The 21363-nt window shown below is 32.6% G+C and overlaps 2 protein-coding genes across 6 annotated transcripts; both read right to left on the reverse strand.

The window, feature by feature from the left end:
- Positions 1-860: 860 nt before the first annotated feature.
- LOC110737073 (F-box/kelch-repeat protein At3g23880-like) lies at positions 861-7811 on the reverse strand. Of its 4 annotated transcripts, none has more exons than XR_002514331.1 (3): positions 7259-7811; positions 1732-2217; positions 861-1206 (listed from the first exon to the last, which is right to left on the reverse strand). XR_002514331.1 is itself a non-coding variant. In XM_021917442.1 (2 exons), the coding sequence occupies exon 1, from the start codon at positions 2438-2440 to the stop codon at positions 1742-1744; it is 699 nt and encodes a 232-aa protein (XP_021773134.1). In that variant the 5' UTR covers positions 2441-3469; the 3' UTR covers positions 861-1195; positions 1732-1741. The 4 variants fall into 4 exon arrangements, 2 of the variants coding, with proteins under 2 accessions (XP_021773134.1, XP_021773133.1); XR_002514332.1 differs by lacking the exon at positions 7259-7811 and adding an exon at positions 4882-7251; XM_021917442.1 differs by lacking the exon at positions 7259-7811 and having other exon boundaries at positions 861-1195; positions 1732-3469.
- A 4008-nt stretch (positions 7812-11819) lies between these two features.
- On the reverse strand, positions 11820-18138 carry LOC110737074 (E3 ubiquitin protein ligase DRIP2-like). 2 transcript variants are annotated; one of them, XM_021917445.1, is made up of 8 exons: positions 17299-18138; positions 15758-15857; positions 14991-15324; positions 14550-14613; positions 14177-14438; positions 14026-14076; positions 13393-13465; positions 11820-12572 (listed from the first exon to the last, which is right to left on the reverse strand). In XM_021917445.1, exons 1-8 carry the CDS (start codon positions 17414-17416, stop codon positions 12393-12395), a joined length of 1182 nt encoding a protein of 393 aa, XP_021773137.1. In that variant the 5' UTR covers positions 17417-18138; the 3' UTR covers positions 11820-12392. The 2 variants fall into 2 exon arrangements, with proteins under 2 accessions (XP_021773137.1, XP_021773135.1); XM_021917443.1 differs by having other exon boundaries at positions 14177-14613; positions 17299-18135.
- Positions 18139-21363: the final 3225 nt, after the last annotated feature.

Raw genomic sequence — 21363 nt, forward strand, 5'->3', positions numbered from 1 at the left:
GACTACATAGTATATACAACGAAAATATATATTCTATGTAAATATTCAATCATTTGTACCTATAAGCATCGGCCACCAGTTATTGTTTATTTACCATCTTGAATCGGAAGTTGCTAATGCAATCAATTATCATAGTCATTGAATAAATTAAAGACGAAGCTCACATGACCAAAGAATATTTCAAGCTAGTACCACCAGGTTATCAGCAACATCATGGTCCAAAGCAAATCAAGCAATTTCAAAGTTGATAATTACAACTCAAATGATCATTATTATCCTAAATGACATAGATACTTTCATTCTATGCTTGTTATACAATTAAGCTAGAAATATCGAGCTCGTTTCAATATTTTCAGTATGAATTGGTAACCTAAATTTTCTCTCTTTCTAACCCAAATTAATTTCTATAACTTCAATACAACATAAATCAAGAGCATTGAACTGCAGAAACATCAAACAACAAATCATCAAACAACAAAACTAGCATTCTTTGTCCTGTTATTAAACCCAAAAATTGGCACCCCATCTATTGCCAGAGAATGAAATTTCTATGCAAAATAAATCATATCATAAATCATGTATATACAACATATAACATTGCTAAATCACATACTTTTATTTCAATAATCTAGCATTCCATTGAAGAAAACTCAAAAAACTAAGCCACTTAATATCGTGCTTCATATATTCTAAATTCAGTCAAAGACTGTATAAGTAGTATTGTTATTGTTATTGTTATTGTTATTGCTATCAATAACAAATCAACAATAACAATAACCAACAACAGTAACCAACAACAATAACCATAACAATAACAATAACAATGAAAAAAGAGAGAGAGAGAGAGACAGACACAGAAATTAATCAACAAAGAAGAAAGGGAAGTAATGAGAATTGAGCTTTGAATTCTGTAAGTTTTATATTTGGTTCAACAAGGGAATGAAAACAAACTTCGCCAAACTAAAGTTCAAAGTTTCTGCGTCAAAAAAAAAAACGGTTCAAGGTTCACCATCTTTAACCCCAGTACCACCATCTGGCATCGGAAGTTCAGGGCCCAGACATGGCCAAGCACGGAGAGAGAAGCTACAGCATACAGGTGATAATCAGCCGCCACCATTGATCTTACTCACCGCCTCTCAGAATTGTCAAGTTGCAGAGTAAGTTCAGGAATTTCAATATCTTACAATTTGGCAAGCTGTTCACATGCTTCCAAAACAGACAAGAGTCAATAATTTAAATTTATGGATCAGGAAGTAAACATATAATTTCAAGATTGACACAGCAAAAAAACACTTCATACCTCAGTACTAGTTGCTCAAAAGCAAGCGTGCAAAAAGTAGTCATTTAGCAAGATTTCTACCTCTTGCTACACAAAATATATGATGCTATGTATAATAAACTGGCTATGGTTCACATGTGTTGTGTTTTTAACATCATCTCTTTCACCATTAATTATGATAGATAAAGCAATTTACTACTAATATGCTTCCACAAGATACAAACTCTGTCAATATTTAGGAATAATGGAGCAGATAACATCAGAAAGCAAGCATACAATAGTAGTAAAGCATGACCAAAACTTGACAGCTATTTGGAAGCAACCATATCAGTAATACTACACAGTCAATAATAAAAAAAAATTATAAAAAATAAAAAAATAAAAAGACAACCTCTTGCTGAGATTTACACAGGACATGTAGAAATAAAATACCTACAAAATAATGCACTCACTTTGATTATTTTAAGTTGTGATGTTAGCATCATTGTCTTCATCATTAAGAGTTGTGTGCAGTCCCAAAGGGTGAGATGAGACTTTCAACATGCTGGTGTACTGCAAACACGGACCGATCAAAATCGATACATGGAAAGGTTCAATATCTTCTACAGCCGGGTCAACCAACTTGAGCTGTTGTGCATGTTTAACCAAACACTTGCCACTTGGGGAGAAATTCATCCACAAGGGGTATAGTACACTACTGCAAGGGACTGAGAACAATTTCTCAAGGAAGTTACCATCACTCTTTTGCTTCAATATCCAAACCTCGCGAGGCTGATCAATCTTATAGCGATATAGTGCTAAGCACCCATTAATCACAGAAGACATAATAACAAGATCACCACTTCCCGGAATCATCAACGGTATTTCTGTTATTTGTTCGTCAACAAAATTACAACAGATAATACTCTTTGTGCGTCCAGCATTTCCCCGTTTTCCAACTGTCCAGTACAGGGTATCATTAATTAAAACCCTGTCCATTTTAAAGGGCTCAAAGGGTTCACATCCATTATCACTTGATAAAACAGAGTATTTCCACACTCCAGCTTTCAGCGAGAACACCCAAAGATGGATGTTTGTTGATACTATAGCACAAGTGTGGTATACAACAACTATCATATAATCATCGATGGCGGATACATATCCGAAACCACCTTTACTCATGAAACCAACAATAGGGGACAAAATATTGTGATATTGATGAGTCGCAGGGTTCCACAAAGAGAAAAAAAATCCACAATCGCTTTGACATCACAAACATACCAAGCCATTACAACAACCAACAACAAACACTAGATGTGGCATAAGATGGTTTACTTGAGTATCTAAATGAACTAATTCTTTCAAATTGTTGGATTCATCGTAAGCTAACGAGTAAAAATTAATCCCAAAACCTAGCATACCATCAGTTATCAGAAATTGAGGAGCAGAAAATGATAAATCAAGGTGAGCTTTAGCAAATTTGGGAGTAGAAATAAGATAATACCAATTCTTGCAAACAGATTTGAATCGAATTAGGGATTTAACCGGAAGCCTGGGTAGAATTTGCACAAAAATTACGTCATCTGGAATGGTTAGGGTTATGGGAGCCTTCACCCTTTCCTTAAAGATTTGATTTTCATTCATATTTGAATGAAGTTGGAAATTCTGTGTATGCCCCCTTTAATCTTTACTTCCTAACACTGGAAATGGTGGGTGTGGACTGGTGGCCAATAGTAACACTTCATAAATTTGAGGGCTGACATTAGAGCTCACAATCTATCTATCTTTATACTACGATGTAAGCAAGCAAGTCGACGTAAGCTTAATATGTGTCACATTCTGATTGGCTTATCTTGTATGGAAAAAAATACTTTAAAATATTACTGAAAATTGAATATTTGACGGTATTAGTTTGTTTGCTACTTTCAGCTTATAAAGAAGATTTATTATGATTCTAATATATGGAGCAGTTATGAATGAGATCATTTTTGTAAGCTAATACTCCCTGCGTTTCTAAATAAATGTCCTAGTCTGACTTTTGCACTATTCACATACACCACTTTGACCAATGTTTAGACCTTATACATCTTATTAAACATAGTTAAGTGTGTAGTTGTTAGAATCGACTCAATGTAAATTTTCTTAATAAATATTTTTTAAATCATTTATACCTATTGATCTAAAAGATATTATTAGTCAAAGATGTGTCAATCAAATTGGGGCATTAATTATGATATGTAAATTGTGAACCACAACATCGATAATATATATATATATATATATATATATATATATATATATATATAAAATTAACTTAGATATAAATATGATTACTTACTAAAAGAGGTGAGATGTATAATGACTAAATTACTAAAAAGTAAAAAGTGTTCTACTATTTGGAATATTTTATTTATGATTTTTTTTACGTTAGGCAATTAGGTATTCAAAAAAAACTTCCCTCATATTAAATAAGAGGTGAAAGAGTGGTATCTAATCAAACAGTCATGAGCCTAGTCTAAGTATTATCTAGCTCATCTTAAACCTGAATGTGTTATGGTAAGTAAGATCATAGTTACTCGAGTTCATCCTAAACATGAATACTGAACAAGTTATTGTAAGTAGGGTCATAGTTCCACGAGATCAAACGATCTTAAATTTCTATGGTCACTAAGCCTAAATCTTTGCTTGGAAAATTCAATCGTCGACGAGGACTTATAAGGAGGTGTCCAAACTCTAGCCCTCATTTGCAACGCTTGATAGAGAATTAACCTCAACAAGATAGGATGTTACTAGCTAGGTAGTCTCCTAATTTTAGGAATAATTATCCCTTACCCCACATAAACAAGGTTAACCAATCTAACTACTGCCATGGATACCTTTTTCGAGGCTCTCCAATTCTAGGAGTAGTTAGTTTGACCATCAAAGCAAAAGCAAAATATAAAAATAAATAAATAAGGTAAAGATAGCACAACTCCAATATACCAAATCATATAGCCAAGCATTATGCAACAAGGGTGAGAATGGCTAAATCATGAATTTCTAAGGGTCACACAACCCCTAAATCAAACCCAACCCCTATATCAAAGAACCTACTCAATCATATTAGAAGGAAACAAGTAAACTCAGCTAAAAAAAAAACATAAACTATTTGGGTAAAAATCCTTAAACTATTTCTGTCAAAAAAAAAAATCTTTAAACTAAAAGATAAACAGGAATAACATTACCATATGGTGTAAAGAACTTAACTAAACATAAAAAAACAAGAACAATTATCAGCAAAGATTAAAGGATAGAAACTTGTACTAATGAACTCCCTGAAAAGCTTAAGAAGAAATGAACAGCAAGCTTCCAAAGCACTTGAATTCAAAGTTACAACTACAAAGATTAAATGTTGAAAGATTTGTCTAAGAAAGAATTAAAAAGTTGGAAAATCAGAAGACTAGTATCAAAATCTACAGAATTCAGAAAATGCAGTTAAACGTACTCAAAAACAAGAATGGCTTATTAAAAACCCTCAAAGAAGAAAGACAGAAGGGTCCAACACAAAAAATCAGAAAGGAAAGAGCAACAAAAGAAACAGAGAGATGAAATTATTAGGTGAGCAGAGAGGTTAGCAAACTCACTTTTATCTCAATAGCAGCCCTTGCAGGTTTGGGTGGCAGGGGCTCAACTCCATGAATCATTTTATGTAAAATGTCAAAAATAGGATTAATGCATTCAGGCTCTACCGATATTTAAAGACAAAAAAAATCTAAAAAGCTCAAAGAAAAATGTTCTCTTACAGATAGAAGTAACCTATGGAATATGAACAGGATCTTTCGGGTTGCAGAGCACCACAAGTATATATTTAATCACCACTTCCAAAGTCCATACTTTATGATTATGCAGAGCATTTAGCTGGCTTCTATTGTGGACTATCTAGCTGACCCAGGGCACATTACAGACTGCTTTGGCAGCACTAGATGGTTCTGCTAAGACATGGGATGGTGCTACCGAATGGCATTAGATAAGCTTCTTTGTGACCTCAACAAGAATGTTTCACGACTTCCACTGATCTACTAATACTTCTTGTCAGTTGCAATTTTCTTATGTACATTATGATACAGTGGATGCTTCCTTTCTTGACAAGAGACTTTCAGTAATCCATATCATAGAACTGCTTGATAGTCTTGAGCTTTTTTAGTCCCATCATACTTTTTTTTATTGTCCTCAATTTGGTTTCACAACAAACAGTGCATTCCACAAATAAATTACACTTGTTGATTTGAAATAAAACTGACCTTCAAATTTTAAAGCAATTCCTTTACTAAAGAATCCTCATAGTATAACTATTCATTCAAAATATACTGCTTGCCCTCTTTGATTAGGTGTTAAAACTCAAAAGCAAATTACGTGAGCTTGCCAAACGGGTTGATAATGATAGCTAATTCAACCATCAAATTCATAATGAACTTGAAATTATTGAATGCCATATACTATGTAGTTCTTTCTATTACGAGTCTTAAGCAGTAACAAAGTCTTACCACTGACATCAAGCAACAAAAACATCACAACAATAGTATATGTTCGCAGCATAACAATTAGATATACTTGCAAAGGAAACGTGCGCTGGAATATTAGATAACCTAAGCAAAAAAAAAAAAAAAAACATATAGTTTTTAAGTGGATTGCCATTTGCTAGGATAAAAAAGCATATAATATAATCCATATAGAGCACAGGAACAATCCAAAACAAACAATCTGCTAAAGAGTGAAGAAACTATAATCTAAAGGAAGACAAGTATTTTGCATGACAAACAAGCAATAAAATGCCAGGATAAAGAGAGAGAGAGAAGAAAAAAAAAAAAAGGGGAACATTGTGAGATTGTTAGATGTGGCACAAAATGCAAATAGTACAATATCTCTCTTTTAGTCCGGTTCACACCATAATCTTCATTAATACCAAACTTGCATTGCTCGAAAAGATAAGATGAGAGTATGAATCTGAACTTAAGGCTATATTCATCCTATGGATGTGCGTAAAATTTTCTTGAGATATTACACTAATTATAGACCTATATTTTGTACTCCCTCTATCCCTAAATGTTTGCCCCAATTTCCTTTTTAGTTTGATCCACATCATAAATGGTTATATGAGACATCTACTTTACTCTCACACCAACTACATTTGGCTCTACCATATTTCCCTCTAATCAACTTTTTCAAACTAAAAATTAAACAAGTAACATCACCCCAATGGGGCAAAAAAATAAGGGACGGCGGGAGTATTAAGCACTTCCCAATCGTAAAGAAAGCAACAGGACGCAAGTAAAATAATTGATTAGCAAATTAAGTAACACTAAATTTGATAGACTTAATGAGAACCATTTCTCCCAAGATTCGCTACCACCTTTTGTCTCAATATCCAAAGATTTGTAGCTTGACTTGCCCTATGGCAACTATATGACAAGCACCCATCAACCACAAAAAAACTACGGAAACATACACACTTCTACTTCTTCGCCATCCCTAAATCATATCAAACAATGCATTATACTCATCCAGCCATTAAATGACATCAAACAACGAAAAAAAAGAAAAAACCTGAGCCACCTAGTTTCCACCTCAAATTTAATGTCACACTTGATGAACATAATCTCTTTCTATATCCCCACTCTCAACAATCAAATCCAAATTAAAGATCATCACTACCATAACTAAGGCATGCAACATGTATATCTAATAATCATCAATCAGGGATACTGATTTGACAATATTCACTGATTTCTGAACAATCACCCAAAATTCATAAGCAAAACAAACCAAATACAGTAACCTAATATCAATTATAATTTCCTGAAATAGGCCATTTCAATGTCAAATCACATAACATTGGTTATCAATCGAATTGTAGGACAACGCGGATAAAAAGGAATGAAATTGGAGGTGAAATTAAGCAAAATCAAGAGTATAAATATAAAATAACACAAATTTTAGCAACAATCTAATAAGGGATTTTACCTGAAAATTTTGGGGTTGTAGGAGAGTTAAGATTAGGGTTTGCTGCAGAACATTCTCAGCCGTCATCTTCTTCGTAAGCTCTTGTTTTTGCCTGTTAGCAAAAATAGCAATGGAAGAATGTTGGTAGAACGGTACTCCAAGTCTCCACAGTTTCACTGGGATTTTTTTCTTTTTTTTCCAACTAACTTCTAAATACGAGTAATAAATTAGACTAGTTTGTCCTCTTCGTAGAATTTGTTATATACATCCGGGTGTATCATCCACCCAACTATGTAAGGTTAGTTTTTGCTCTTTATTTAATGATATAACAACTTCTCTGTTTTTTGTTATGTTAGTGAGCTATTTTTTTTTTTTATAAGATGAGTCATTTTTACTTTACCTTATTTTATTGAATTAAAATTATTATTTTTATTGAACTAAATTTATTAGTAGAGTTTAATGTTTTATTTCTTTAAGTTCTTTGTAATAAAATACTCCTTATTTATAACTACCTTTGTTTTTTGGTAAATAAATCCCTATTCACTTCACCTTAAAAAAAATATTCAGTAAAAATAATTTCAATTTAATAAAATTAATTTCATTTCAACAAAAATAAGTTCAGTTCAGCAAAAATAATTTCAGTTCAATAAAAATAATTTCAGTTCAGTATAAATCAGTAAACTTAAAGAAGAAATATAATCCGTAAAAATAATTTCACTTCAGCAAAAATAATTTCACTTCAGTAAAATTAATTTCAATTTAGTAAAAATAATTTCAATTCAGTAAAAATAATTTCAATTCAACAAAAAATAAGGTGAATTGAACGGGGCCTAAATGGTAATAATTATTACTACCTTTGTTTTATCCTAGTCAAAATTTGCTTGTGACTTTTATATGGAGATGTGATGAAGTGAGAAATGACAAATTAAAAATTAAATAAATAAATAAATAAAAATATATTTTGAATTTGTTACAATGTTTACTTTTATAATATAATTTTATTATAATTTTTACTAATATCTAATTACTTTCTCTGTCACTTTTTGTTTGTCCCATTTTGACTTTTTATAATCAAACATTTAAGACTTTGACCAAATATTTACATTAATAAATATGAAAAAATATAGTCATGTAATATATTGTTAGATTCGCGTTTCAATATAGTTTTGTAATATCAAGATTTTATAATTTTAGTAATGTATAATTAAATGGCCAAAGGAGCATGCATCTTAAAGACCATGTATAGTCAAAATGAGACAAACAAAAAGAAACGGAGGGAGTAAAGGCATTGATGTTCAAAGTTGTGCCTTGACAAGTGTGAAAACTCAAGTGAGGCGTTTAAAAATAAATAGAGGGAGTATAATAAATTTACCACCCGTAAAAGAAAGTGTAAGATTTTATGGATAAAATTTTATACGGCCGTATAGTTTAATCCATCAATTTACCTTTTATTATTATTTCTTCAAATAGGAGCAAGCCCTAATTTATAACCTAGATAAACAAATTATGTTTATCAAATGATATTTTCGTAAATAAGTTGCATTGAAAATTGTGTTTTTTGATTAAAAATATATATTTTTACTATCTGTGGGCCACTATGACAAATTGGACAGATTTTCAAAGTTAATATTGTTAACTCTTCGTTTGCTACTATTCATCATCTTCTTCCTCCCACCTTCTTCTTCTTCATGTTCATCTTCTTCCTCTTGTTCATATTTTTTCTTCTCACCCACTTTAATCTTCTCCCTCCAATCTCTGCCCACTTTCACCTCCTCTTTCAAGTCCGTTCGACTCCATTTCCGCCGGCTTCGTCGGCGAAATTAAACGAAAATAAATCCTAATTACAAAAGGAGAAATTAATGGCATGGTTAACCCTAAAGGGTAGTTGAGCTTTCCTTCCTCCATTAAATTCGACTTCGCAACAACATTTTCGGCTGCTTCACCGCCGGAATTAAACGAAAACCCAAATAACAAAATGAGAATAACGAGCATGGTTAACCCTAAAGGGTAGATAAGCTTTTCTCCCTCCATTGATTTCGACTTGTTCGACGTCATATAGTGAAAAGATGAACTTTCCACCATTGAAATTAAAGGTTGAAGGACAATAAAAGGTTGAAGGAAGAGAGAGAAAATCAGAAAATACCAAAAGGTTAAAAGAGGAGAGAGAAAACAATAGTTAACCAAAGTTAGATGTAATTTACATATACACTCTTTGATAAACAATTCTTGTTTATCAAGGTTATAAACTTGTAGTTTCTCTTCAAATAGCGTGCCAAGGTACAAGTATACAAAAATTAAAAAAAATTAAAAAAAAAGGAAAATTTGCCAATTGCAACCATTAGAGTAGGTATTTTGCAAACACAAAAATAATTCGTATGGCGTTCCTAATAACTACCCCAAACTTCTTATCTTCCTCAATATCCTGCATTTCATTCAAACACTATTTTCTTCTCTTCTTTCACTAACACCTCCCATGGCAGAAAAAACATCATTATCAGCGACATTGCTATTGGCGGTGGCGGTGGTATCGTCGACGACGAAAATCTCATAGGGATCAAAGACGTCGTCATCCATGATGGAAGAGAGAAAGTTTAATAGAATTGAAGAGGATGGAGAGGAGAGAGAAAATAAAGATTGTTGATTATATTTGTCCATGATTTATGCTTGAATTGGCTTGATAATTACTAGAGATTCTCGGATTTTTCGAAATATACCCAAAAAATCAAATTGGGGCTTTCTCGTGTGATGTTTAATTGTTGAAATTGATTGTTCCATGTGATTGTATGTTGAATTGTGAGCGTTTTGATAACAAATGCATGTATTTTGGTTGAGAAATGAACAAGTTATGTTATACCCATGAGCTTAGTACGGGACCTTCAATAGAGGTTCTGCCATTATTGACCTTTTAATTATTTTTATGTATATCAGCCAACAAAAGGAATATATCAACCAACAAATGAAACATATCAGTCAACAAAAGATAGATATCAGCCAGCAGATTGAACATATCAGCCAACAAATGAAGCGTATTAGCCAACAAATGAAGCATATCAGCCAACAAAATGATAAAATCAGTAAACAAAAGTTACAGGTAAGCCAACAAAATAAACATATTAGCCAACTATACATATATTCTAACAAACTATAAATATCATCTATCAAATAACACATATCCTCCACCAAATAATACATCATATCCTTTAACAAACTGTACGTATCCTCTATCAAAGATAAATTGTACATATCCTCTATTAAATACTACATATCCTCTAACAAACTGTACATGTCCTCCACCAAATACTACATCTTATTCTCTAACAAACTGTATGTATCCTCTATCGAAGATAAATGGTACATATCCTCTATCAAATACTACATATCCTCTAACAAACTGTACATATCCTCCAACAAATAAAATATATCCTCCAACAAACTGTACGTATTCTTTATCAAATAACACATATCCTCCAACAAGTTGTACATATCCTCTATCAAATAATACATATCCTACATATAATATATACTTGCCGCACGAATTCTTTGGTGCGGTTTGCCGCACCCAAAACCTTCTCTTTTGCAAATTGCAGCCATTTAAAAAAAAATTGTAAATTGCAGCCAAAAGTGTTACTAACTTGTTAAATGCCACCCAATTCTATTTTTCCTCGATTTGCGGGCCGAAAAATACCTGTTAAGGTTTCTAGGGGTTATTTTATTCCTTAAAACCTCAATTTAGCTCGGAATTGGCAAAAAATTAACGAAAGTGCCTCATTTTAGGGGTCATTTTTTGTTTACGTTATTTTTAATACGCAAAACGAGACACTTATGTTAATTTTTACCAATTCCGAGCTCTATTTGGTTCCTTAAGATTTAATAAGACCCCCTAAAACCTTAACTAGATATTTTATGACACGCATATCTAAGAAAAAATAAACGAGTCACTTTTGGGCTGCAATTTGCAATTTTATTTTTAAGTGGCTGCAATTTGCAAAATACATACTTCAAATGGCTGTAATTTACAAATTTTCCTAAATAAAATAGAGGAGTTATTTATTTTCTCAAGTGCTCATTGACAACTAATCCCTCCGTTTTTTTAAGTGTCTCATATTGACTTTTGTACTGTACGCATTTACCATTTTGACCATTGTTTGTGCTTTAAACATAAGAGTAAATTTCTCATTTTGTTAAAATAAAAAATAAAAAAATAAAAAAAGAGAGAAAATTAGTCATGTTTGTATTTTTTTCTTTTATTTATTTATTTATTTTTTACTGGACAAGTTTGTATTTCTTAAAATCATCTCAATGTATTAGTTTCACATTGACAAATATACCGAACACTTAAAAAATAGGATGAACCTATCGTGTACATTATTAAAAGCCACATACAAAGTACATAACTTGAAATTATAAATGAAATAAAAAATGTGAGAATAAGTATACTTTGTTCATTAAGAATTCTCCTCGTGAAAAATGGTTCCTAAACACTTTCTATCCTTTTCTTACCTTTTTTTTTAGGCATTCTTCTTTGGTATGTAATTTTGTTTGCTGAATTCATATACTCTTTTCTATATTTGGTGAGACTTTTTTAAAAGAAATTTTTTAGTTATAATTAGAAAAGACATTAATGCGTATCAGCAAATAAAAATTTTGATCCCAAATCATAGACACGACTCGAGTGCACGAGCCACCTTCCAAGATTCTGCCAAGGTACTATTTATGCAAAATATTGATAAGTCCATGACTTTGACTTGCATTGTTGCATGAATATAGGGGAATGGTACAAATAACGTTACCATTACCAACCCTCACTAATATTGGTCATGTTTGAAAAAGACAGAATACAGCATATAAAGCAATTCAACTTTAACGACTATTATAAGAAGAAAAAATTCAACAAGAAGGATTGCCTGTGGTTTATCATCTTCTATATCATCTAAAAAAAAAACCTGAAGTCCAACCTCATTTACATGGGCAGGTTGCAATGCGCAAACAACCGATCTGTAGTTCTATAATAAATTAAATGTGAATACTTAACAACCTCATCTCGGAGATAAAACTCTGAGAATGTAGTTCCTGCAGACTAATAATGATCTAAACACTGTATTAAACTAAAGAAGATGATAAATGAGTAAAGGCCAAAGCCTTTATTGCTGCAGCCCTAAGCAGTTGGTGCTTCAACCTTCCGCGCATATGAGATGACCATCACGAACTCCTTGGCAGAATCACCGACAACAGTCTGTATCTTGTTTTGGGTTGGTGAAGCATGAAGCCATGCTTCTAAAAGACTGCTTAGTAGCAAGTCGGGCTGCACTGGTTGTCCTTGGAGCAATATCTGGACCTACAATGATTGATTACTCAAAAATATAAGCATGCACAGAAGATGAAAAGGGAAGGTAGAGACTAGAGACTAGAGAGGATATCTCATTTGAATAATGATGGGAAACTTGGAAATGTAATATAAAACTCAACAGCTCTGGAACTTGCTTCTATAAGAAATACTTTTGTAGCAATTGCTATTGCTGCATGTTTGCGTCCCTAAGTTTAAAAGTGGTCATTTCTAAAACACATCATGAGTTCTTGACATGGGGAAGAAACTGGAAACAGGAAGACAGGACAAAAGGACACAAAAAAATTACACATTAAAGAAAACTTACAAGCTAAACCAGAGAACATCCATGAACTCTTCACATACATACCTTTCAAAAAATTGCATGTACATCAAAACTACTCCGAACTGCATGTACAGACTAAAAAGGCACTTCTTGCAACCTAAAGAATATCCCTATACCCTATTTGCCACTCTCTCCAAGGGTATAAATAATACAGGCAAAGGTAAAAAGGAAACAAGATACGGTGTAGACATATTAGACATCTATGTGCCAGCATTTATTCAAGTATGCACTGGTGCTAGTGTGATAGTATGTCTTTACTAACATCTTCAAGGAGCTTCCATGAATGCTTTTTTCAGATATACAAAAACATATTATGAGTATCACAGTTCGGTCATTTATTTATTAGAGTTTAAGAGCTACAGACTACAGCACCTCTCAGAAAAAAGTAACGTTAAAAATGGACACTGAATAAAACATGATAACAGGGCATGTTAATGGATTTCTCTGCTGGCAATGAACTATGAAATGGATTAACTAAGAACTCACTTCTGCCTCACTTGCAAGATCAAGTTTTTTGACGATGTATTTCTGAATAGAAGAGATAGGCATGTTTCCATCCCTGTAGACAGATCAAGAAACAAAATATAGAAGGGATAAGTACACCAGTAATCAGTTATTGATTATCTGCAGATCACAACACTAAATAATAAGATCCTTGTATAAAAAACCGACTGGAAGATATTTTTACCTAAACTTCATATATTCTTACATTTCTTGAATTGAACAAATTTATTTATATAGAGTAATAATAAAAAGGTTCCTTTAAACCCTAATTAATGACTTTCTTTTTAAGTTTTTGAAAACAAACAGAAGATCGAACTTTCTATTGATTATGAAATTCATTTAAGTCACAAATGGCATTACATCATAAATATTAACTAAAAATCAATATTGATTGCACCCATTCATAATTCATTGAAACAAGGGTATATTACCAGCATGAGGCACCAACGATCACCAACCTCCACACACATATTAGTATTCTACACACACACACACACACACACACACACACACACGCTTCACAATTAAGAGAAACAAATAAAAAAAAGAATATTAACTAAAGAAAAAAGAATATATAGAGTTTAAATTATTCTATAAAACAGATGATAAACTCACTTCACTCTCAAAAACGCTGCAGGAATTTGTGGCAGGGGTTCACCTCCTTCCCTGAATCATTTAATATAAAAGTCAAGTAAGGAGATAAGAAAAATCAACTTCAGATAAATGTGAGAATACTACTAACAGCTAAAGCCAGATGTTAACTTACTGATCCTCAGAAGCAACCAATGTAAACCAGATTGGACCATCTTTCCAATTTCGACGAACCTCATTAACAACCACCTGCGGACTGCTTTGTTCTGCAGGTGCAGATGACCGGTTTCTATTGGATGGACGCAGCCTCTTACGTTTTGCCGGCCCTGGGACAGTTGGCACAGCATTCTTTTCATCCTGGCCTTCATCTCTCTGTTCGTTCTCCTCATTTCTGGTCTTATTCATACTTATATCAGCATCTCCAGAACAAGACGAGTCTGTTTTAACATGAGAAGACCCTTGCAAATTAGACTTAGAAAACTTGCTTCTATTTGCAGCCTCAACAAGAGTATTTAAGGGCTTCCACAAATCAACTTTTCCTTCCCGACCTTCATTGCTATTCTCCAAGTGTTCACCACGATTCTGATCATTGGAAGATTTGGCAGAAGAGCTCTACAGGTGGCAGGAGAACCAACATATTAGCCATTATGCAGTTCATAGACTATAAAATCTTGAAAAGCATTAGCTATGTTATTCTAATAGTAATTTTTACCTCAAGTACCCGTATGGATACTCGACAATATGACACATGCATAAACAAGTAAAATTTTATTAAGGGCCACATATTGGCCAAAACTAACAACTATACAAGGATCTAAATTTGACAACTCTGGCAAATCTAAGTACCACTAAGGAATTTGGCATATTATCTTTGCTCCCTACATCCCACATTACTGACTAGCTTCAAAATTTTTTAAGCACAACTTTTATGGGGCAGACGGAACACGATCCTTGTTGTCCTGAACAGAAGATGATTCTATGATATTCACCTGTTTCTTATTTTGTATGATTTTATTCAGTGTCTCAGGTGAGCTTGATCCATCAACACAATCTTCCATGGAATCCTCCTCTTTTTTAGGAGTTTCTTCGGTGGCAGGACTTGCACCCCTCGGAGCAGAACCTTTTCTTACACCAGCTCTAGTCCTTCTACCAGTGACACCGGCCTGCATGGATACTCTAGGTGTGCTCACCACTAAAGATGACAACGATCTTTCCTTTCTCTTAGCTGGTGGGGAAACTGGAGGGGCAACTTCAGGTTCCTCGACCTTTCTTCCGTTAGCAGGGAAAATCTTGGCGATGATATCTTGCAGATTGTGGTCAGGCCTATGTATTCCAAAGGTGAACATGAGTATGCTAAATGAATTCACATCCATGTGTACTAAGAAGCTAAATTAATAACACTGCAAAAGCAGAGATATTGCTAGTTTAATTGTAGCTCCTTTGGTAAAAACAGGTAAGTAACGTCAGTTAGGGAAACAAAGATTAAATGATTAATGAATAGGCAAGTAGACAAGTCTAACCCACAAGGAGTTGTTCACTAGCACTACTATTTTTCAGCACAGTGAATATAATGTAGCATCCAGTAGAGTTTATCTTTGGCATTTGATCATTCAAGCAAATAACAAGTTATTCGGTCAATGATTCCATCTAACCATATAATCAGGGTTAGTAAACAGCCATGAGATTTCACTTGACTGGCTTCAGATACCATAGAATGAGGGCAAGCTAAGGGAGCAAGAGAGAAAATGCAGTAGACCTGAGTTTTTCCTCTGGGACGATTCCAAGGTTAACATCACACACCGGACAGCAGTCAACGTCCTCATCTGAAAGCTTATCATAAATGCATTTCCTGCAAACTGAGAAAATATCAAAACTTAAGATGCATCAGGATTCAGCAGATTAATCAAATACATCGCATTCATTTAAGTACACAAAAATTACTATACTTCACTCTCCTTTACTAAAAGATGGAGCATTTTCAGTAACTCATGCACGTTATACACCAATGTAGACACAAGTTCTTTCAGAATCAAAAGCTAGATAGGTTACAGAAAAGACTAAAGTACACTCACGGTAATAAACATAGTATGGTACAAGCAAAGATATGATCTCAGAATTATATCAAACCACTAACAAACAGGAATGCGAGATGTTATCGTACTCATATGTGCCAACTGCCAAGTGAAAAAAGTTTTCAAAACAAATTTTAAGCGGGAGACCAATCAACCAAGCCATTTTACAAGTTTGCATGCAGAACTACGCAAGAAAGATGTCAAACACTATGAAATAGATAGAATTATGCACTGTACAAACAGTAAAATAGCTAAAGATATCCTCAGCAATGCAGAGGCAATAAATATACTTGATAAGCAGTACAAGCTTATCTAAAACTGCACAATTGTCAACTACTGCAATCTGTCTACAACTTAACAGGCTTTCACCTTGATAAGAAATCGACCTTCAGTCTGTTTACAAATTAACATGCTTTCACACCCATGCAACCGATAGTCCATTTACGTAAACTAACCAACACGAAAATGATGTTAATTTTACCATCTCAAATCAACAATACACAGTCATCACTTATCAGCTCACCACAAACTCAAAGCATGATTACAATTCAACAAATGATTAAATCAATCCCACAACAAATTGCAAAACAATGAATTGCAAACAAGCAAAACGACACAAACAGCTGATCATCAATTCAGAAATACAGCAGCAATTAACTCTCAAAACATGAAATTTACCAAAATCCAACAGAAATTACATGAGCATGGCCCATACAATCCAACAGAAATTACATACTTTAGACACACGATAAAAATTCGATCAATCGAAAACTCGATTTCAAACTACAGCGTAGACCAAATACATAACTCTATTGACTATATCCACAAAACCAACAATCGTAAAGAACACACAAATTCAGTCATCGATCACTTACGTGTCACCAACATGAACAATTATAAATCACGCGAAAACAACAATTTGCATGATTAATACAGATTCAACTTCATTCACGTAAACAATTCACACTACTTTACGTCCAAATTAGCCAAAAAAATCACAACCCCAGATCAGACAATTCAAGAAATTCATAATAAAATCCACAACAACACAATGTGATTAAACTCAATTCGTCGAAAAACCCGAAAACTCGAAACCACAATCAAATTAAACCAAATTAAACAATACCCAGTTGATAAAAACCAACAATTAAACAACCCCAGATAAGAAAATCAAAAGACATTGGATAAAAAACAACAAAAACAACACTGATATCATAAAACTTACATGTATGAAGGCAAAGAGAGATAGTAGTGGCTTCTCTGAGTAGCTGTTTGCAAAGAGGGCATGTCATGCATGCCTCTAATTTGTCTCTGCGAACCTGCACAACAAGCTGACTCGCCATAGTTGGAATTTGCTTAATTTCTCTCTCCAAAAACTGGGAAATTATTGGTGAAGAAGAAGGAGGTGAAAAGGGGGGTTTAAGTAATGGAATTGAAACGTACAAAAATGGTAAGAAAGCGAAATGGATCTGAAAGGATTATTTGGGGGAATCATATAGATGTTATATCAGGGAGGATTTTGATTGATTTTTCTGTGTGTTTTTGCTTGTTGATTTTCAATTTTATTTTATGGGAAGGAAACTAAAATAATTGTATTGTATACGTTGGGTTTTTTATTTATTGTTGATTTTTAATTTTGTTTTCTTGGACACAAAAGAGAGAGAGACGACTGAGTTTCAGTTACTAACTTACTACTAGATTAAAGGAGAGAGAGAATCGTGAATGATGAATGTGATGCGTGTGCAGCTAAAAACTGTTTTTTAATTTTATTTTTTTTTACTCGTGTAATGTACGGGATATTATATTAATTTGAATAGCACATACTTAGTACTACATACTCTATATAAGAGTACATTTTATATTCGAGTGTATATAAGAATTTTCATGGGATTTGTGTATTTAAAACTAATATGGAACATGTAGCAATTGCTTGATTGGCATCTTGAAGTGATTAGGTTAGAAAAAAATTCAGCACGAAAATGTAGTTTATTATACATAATAGATTGTATGGGCTCATTATCAGTTGGCCAAACTAACACCGAGAAAGTCCACGAAAATAATTACTTTAATATGAATGACAATAACAAGAAGTATTAGCTAGTACTTTTAACCTCATGTTGATATAAATATTGTACCAGTATGAGATTCGGTCTAACGATACTAACAAACACTTATTATTGTCATTAATAATGAGAGTAATTATTAGTTCTAACAACCTCAAGTGACACATAAGCACAAAATTTATTTATAGTAACAATAATAATAACATAGGGTGCATTATGTATGGATAGGCTAATTATTGGTGTTTTCATACTTTTTTCAATTTGTAATTATTGTCATATTTAATCAATCAATAGGCATTTAATTCCCTCTTTTTTAATAAATACATTAATTAAAGACATATTATTAATATTCCCTCCGTCTCTTAATTAGATTCCTACTTCTTACTATTATGTGAGTAATAAATGAAGGAAATAGGAATCTAATTAAGGGATGGAGGAAGTATTATAAAATTTAAGAGCCTATGTGGTTCATTTTAATATGACTTAGGCTATGTTTAGTTCAACTTATTTTTGTTTATATCATCTAAGCTTAATTAGTTTTTCGAATTTGATTGCATGATTTGACTAAACTTTGACCTTATATGTACGCTAATATAAGAGGAAACAAGTATTAAATGAGGTCTAATTAGATTTGTAATGATGTGTATTTTATTAACATGTGTTTAAAAAAAAAATTCATCACATAACTAAAGATTTTCATCAATTAAATTGTAAATTTAATTGTAAAGTTTAGAACTTATTTTTTTTATCTAACATAAAAAAGGAAATTTTGTCAACAACTACTAAATTAAGCCTCTGTTTTGAAAACAACTACCTTTTAATTTTTTTTTTTTAAAACAACTACCACAAACTTGTAAAAAGTTAGAGTAGCACTACCACTCTTAAATTTCCGGCAAGAATCTCCGGTGAGTGGGTCCCACTTTCTACCTTTCCCTCCAATTTAACCATACGAAATTACCTAATTACCTTTATTCCAGATCCAACTACCTTCCCTTCTCTTCAATTCCAAGGATGAACCCTTCAATTACTTGCTGAATTTTTCATTTTGCTCAACCAATCTTGGTTTTTGATCTTACAGCAAACAAACCTCTTCCTTCAAATTAGCAATTTCTGCCTTCATCAACTTCTTCTCCAACACAAGCTGGTTGGTAATGACCCTTTGCCATTCCACAATCTCTACATCAATCCATTCAAAAAACTTGCATCCACGCCTACCAGTATAGGCATCGTAAAACTTACAGGCAACAAACCTTCTTCCAGGATTGGTGCTGGTCCAAGAAGTCTCCACTTTGGGGGGGATTCCACAATAGCACTTGCTAGGAAAAGGACGAGCTAACTCATAGGATGAAATGGACATGATTCAATTCGCAACAATCCTTCAAATACATGGATAACAACCAATTAATAAACCCTAATGTCGATAAATTCATTCAATTTACCCAAAAAGCAAAAAATTGTGAAGCCCTAGTTTTCCCAATTTTCCCAATTTCGAGTCATTAAGAACCCTAATTAGCATATAAAATTCTCAAATTACTCGATGTAATGTTCCAGAAATTATTCCTCTTGCTCAATTGGTGAAAAAAGGAAGAAATTTGGAGGAAAAAATTAGGAAATTTTGTTCAATCGAAAAACGAACATTAGCAGATATGTAGAGAGGAGAGAGAAACAAAAATTGGAGGGAAAAGTAGAAAGTGGGACCCACTCACCGGAGATTCTTGCTTGTCGGAAATTTAAGAGTGGTAGTGCTACTCTAACTTTTTACAAGTTTGTGGTAGTTGTTTTTAAAAAAATAAAATTTAAAGGTAGTTGTTTTCAAAACAGAGGCTTAAATTGGTAGTTGTTAACAAAATTTCCTATAAAAAATGTAATAAGATCAACTTATTTATGTATGGTAACAAATTATAATATTGAAGCTTTTCACTATTATATACGAAGTACATGTCTAGGGTTGCTTACGACGTGACACAACTCATAAGCTACTCGACATTGCCTCGGTCTCGACTTGAAATATTTACGAATCAAGTCAAGCAGCTCGATACTTGACTCAAAAACTCCTGATAAATCAAATTCTTTAATATATATTTAAATAAAATGAGCTTTTTTAAAAAAAAAAAAAAATACTCCCTCTGTCCCATAATACATGACACAGTCAAACATTGCACATATACCAATGAACTAATTTGACTTTATTTTTATATAATTAAATATTAATGAAAATTACTTTTAAAATTATATTATGAAACTTTATATTAAAACCTATCTAACAATATATTTTATGAAAAAATATATTTTTATTATGTTAGTAAAAAATTAGAGTCAAACCTAATACATGAATAGTGAAAAAAAAGCCTAACGTATCATGTATTATGGGACGGAGGGAATAAGAAAAAAATATATCTATTTAAAAAAAAAAAATTAAAATGTTTTCACAAACCACATTTTAAAAACATTTTTTTTGTGAAACCTTATATTTATTGTGCGTTTACTTAAAGTGTTACTCTAACCAAATGTGCCTATATTTTTTATAAGAGTTAACACTTTCATTTTTTTTTTTTTGGCAGAAAACTCATTTTAATATTTTATATCTCTCATTTCATGGTTTCACAGAACGATAGAAAGCCGCTCTTCATAATTTAAACTTACCTAAGCTCAAAAAAAAAAATCCACAATTCGTATATTGGTTCACTCACCTCAAATTAAAGATTAAGATCCTAAACCAAGAAAATCTTAACCTATGTTCACAAAATTATACAACAATATCTCACAAACAAAAATCTAAAAATCAAATATTCAATATAACAAGTATAAAATTTATTAAATTGACGAGAAAAATTTGAAAACAAAGTGAAGTGGTGTCAATTTTTTCATCAAGAAAAAAGAAAAGAAGCGTTTGCACTTCTTAACTTTGAAGAGGAACAATGATACTAAGGTAGTGTTTGGCCAAGTTTTTCAAAGTGTTTGGGGAGCTATTTCTTGGGGAGCTACTCTGGCCAATTGATCAGATTGGTAAATAAAAAAGACCCTTAGCGACAATTTGGTAAAAAAATAACTCCGGCGACAATTTGGTAAAAAAAAGTTAACCCTAAGCGACAATTTGATAAATAAATTTATTTCAGGCGACATTTAACCCAAAAGATACAAAAATATCCGACAATTTACTCGCAAATACTTAATTTAGTTTGTTTTTCGTGCAGTTTTTTTATCAACCCTTTTTAGGAAATAACAAC

The sequence above is a fragment of the Chenopodium quinoa genome, unplaced genomic scaffold, assembly GCF_001683475.1.
Source record: "Chenopodium quinoa cultivar QQ74 unplaced genomic scaffold, ASM168347v1, whole genome shotgun sequence".
Lineage (NCBI taxonomy): Eukaryota > Viridiplantae > Streptophyta > Magnoliopsida > Caryophyllales > Amaranthaceae > Chenopodium > Chenopodium quinoa.

Bases quoted from the DNA above. Each gene is read 5' to 3' on its own strand.
- LOC110737073 (XM_021917442.1), bottom strand. From the start codon at position 2,440: ATGAGTAAAGGTGGTTTCGGATATGTATCCGCCATCGATGATTATATG.
- LOC110737074 (XM_021917443.1), bottom strand. From the start codon at position 17,416: ATGGCGAGTCAGCTTGTTGTGCAGGTTCGCAGAGACAAATTAGAGGCA. The intron at 15,325-15,757 runs GTCTACTGCATT...TGGAATACATAG, and splicing joins GTCCCAGAGGAAAAACTCAG to GCCTGACCACAATCTGCAAG. The intron at 12,573-13,392 runs GTGAGTTCTTAG...CAATCATTGTAG, and splicing joins ATCTTGCAAGTGAGGCAGAA to GTCCAGATATTGCTCCAAGG.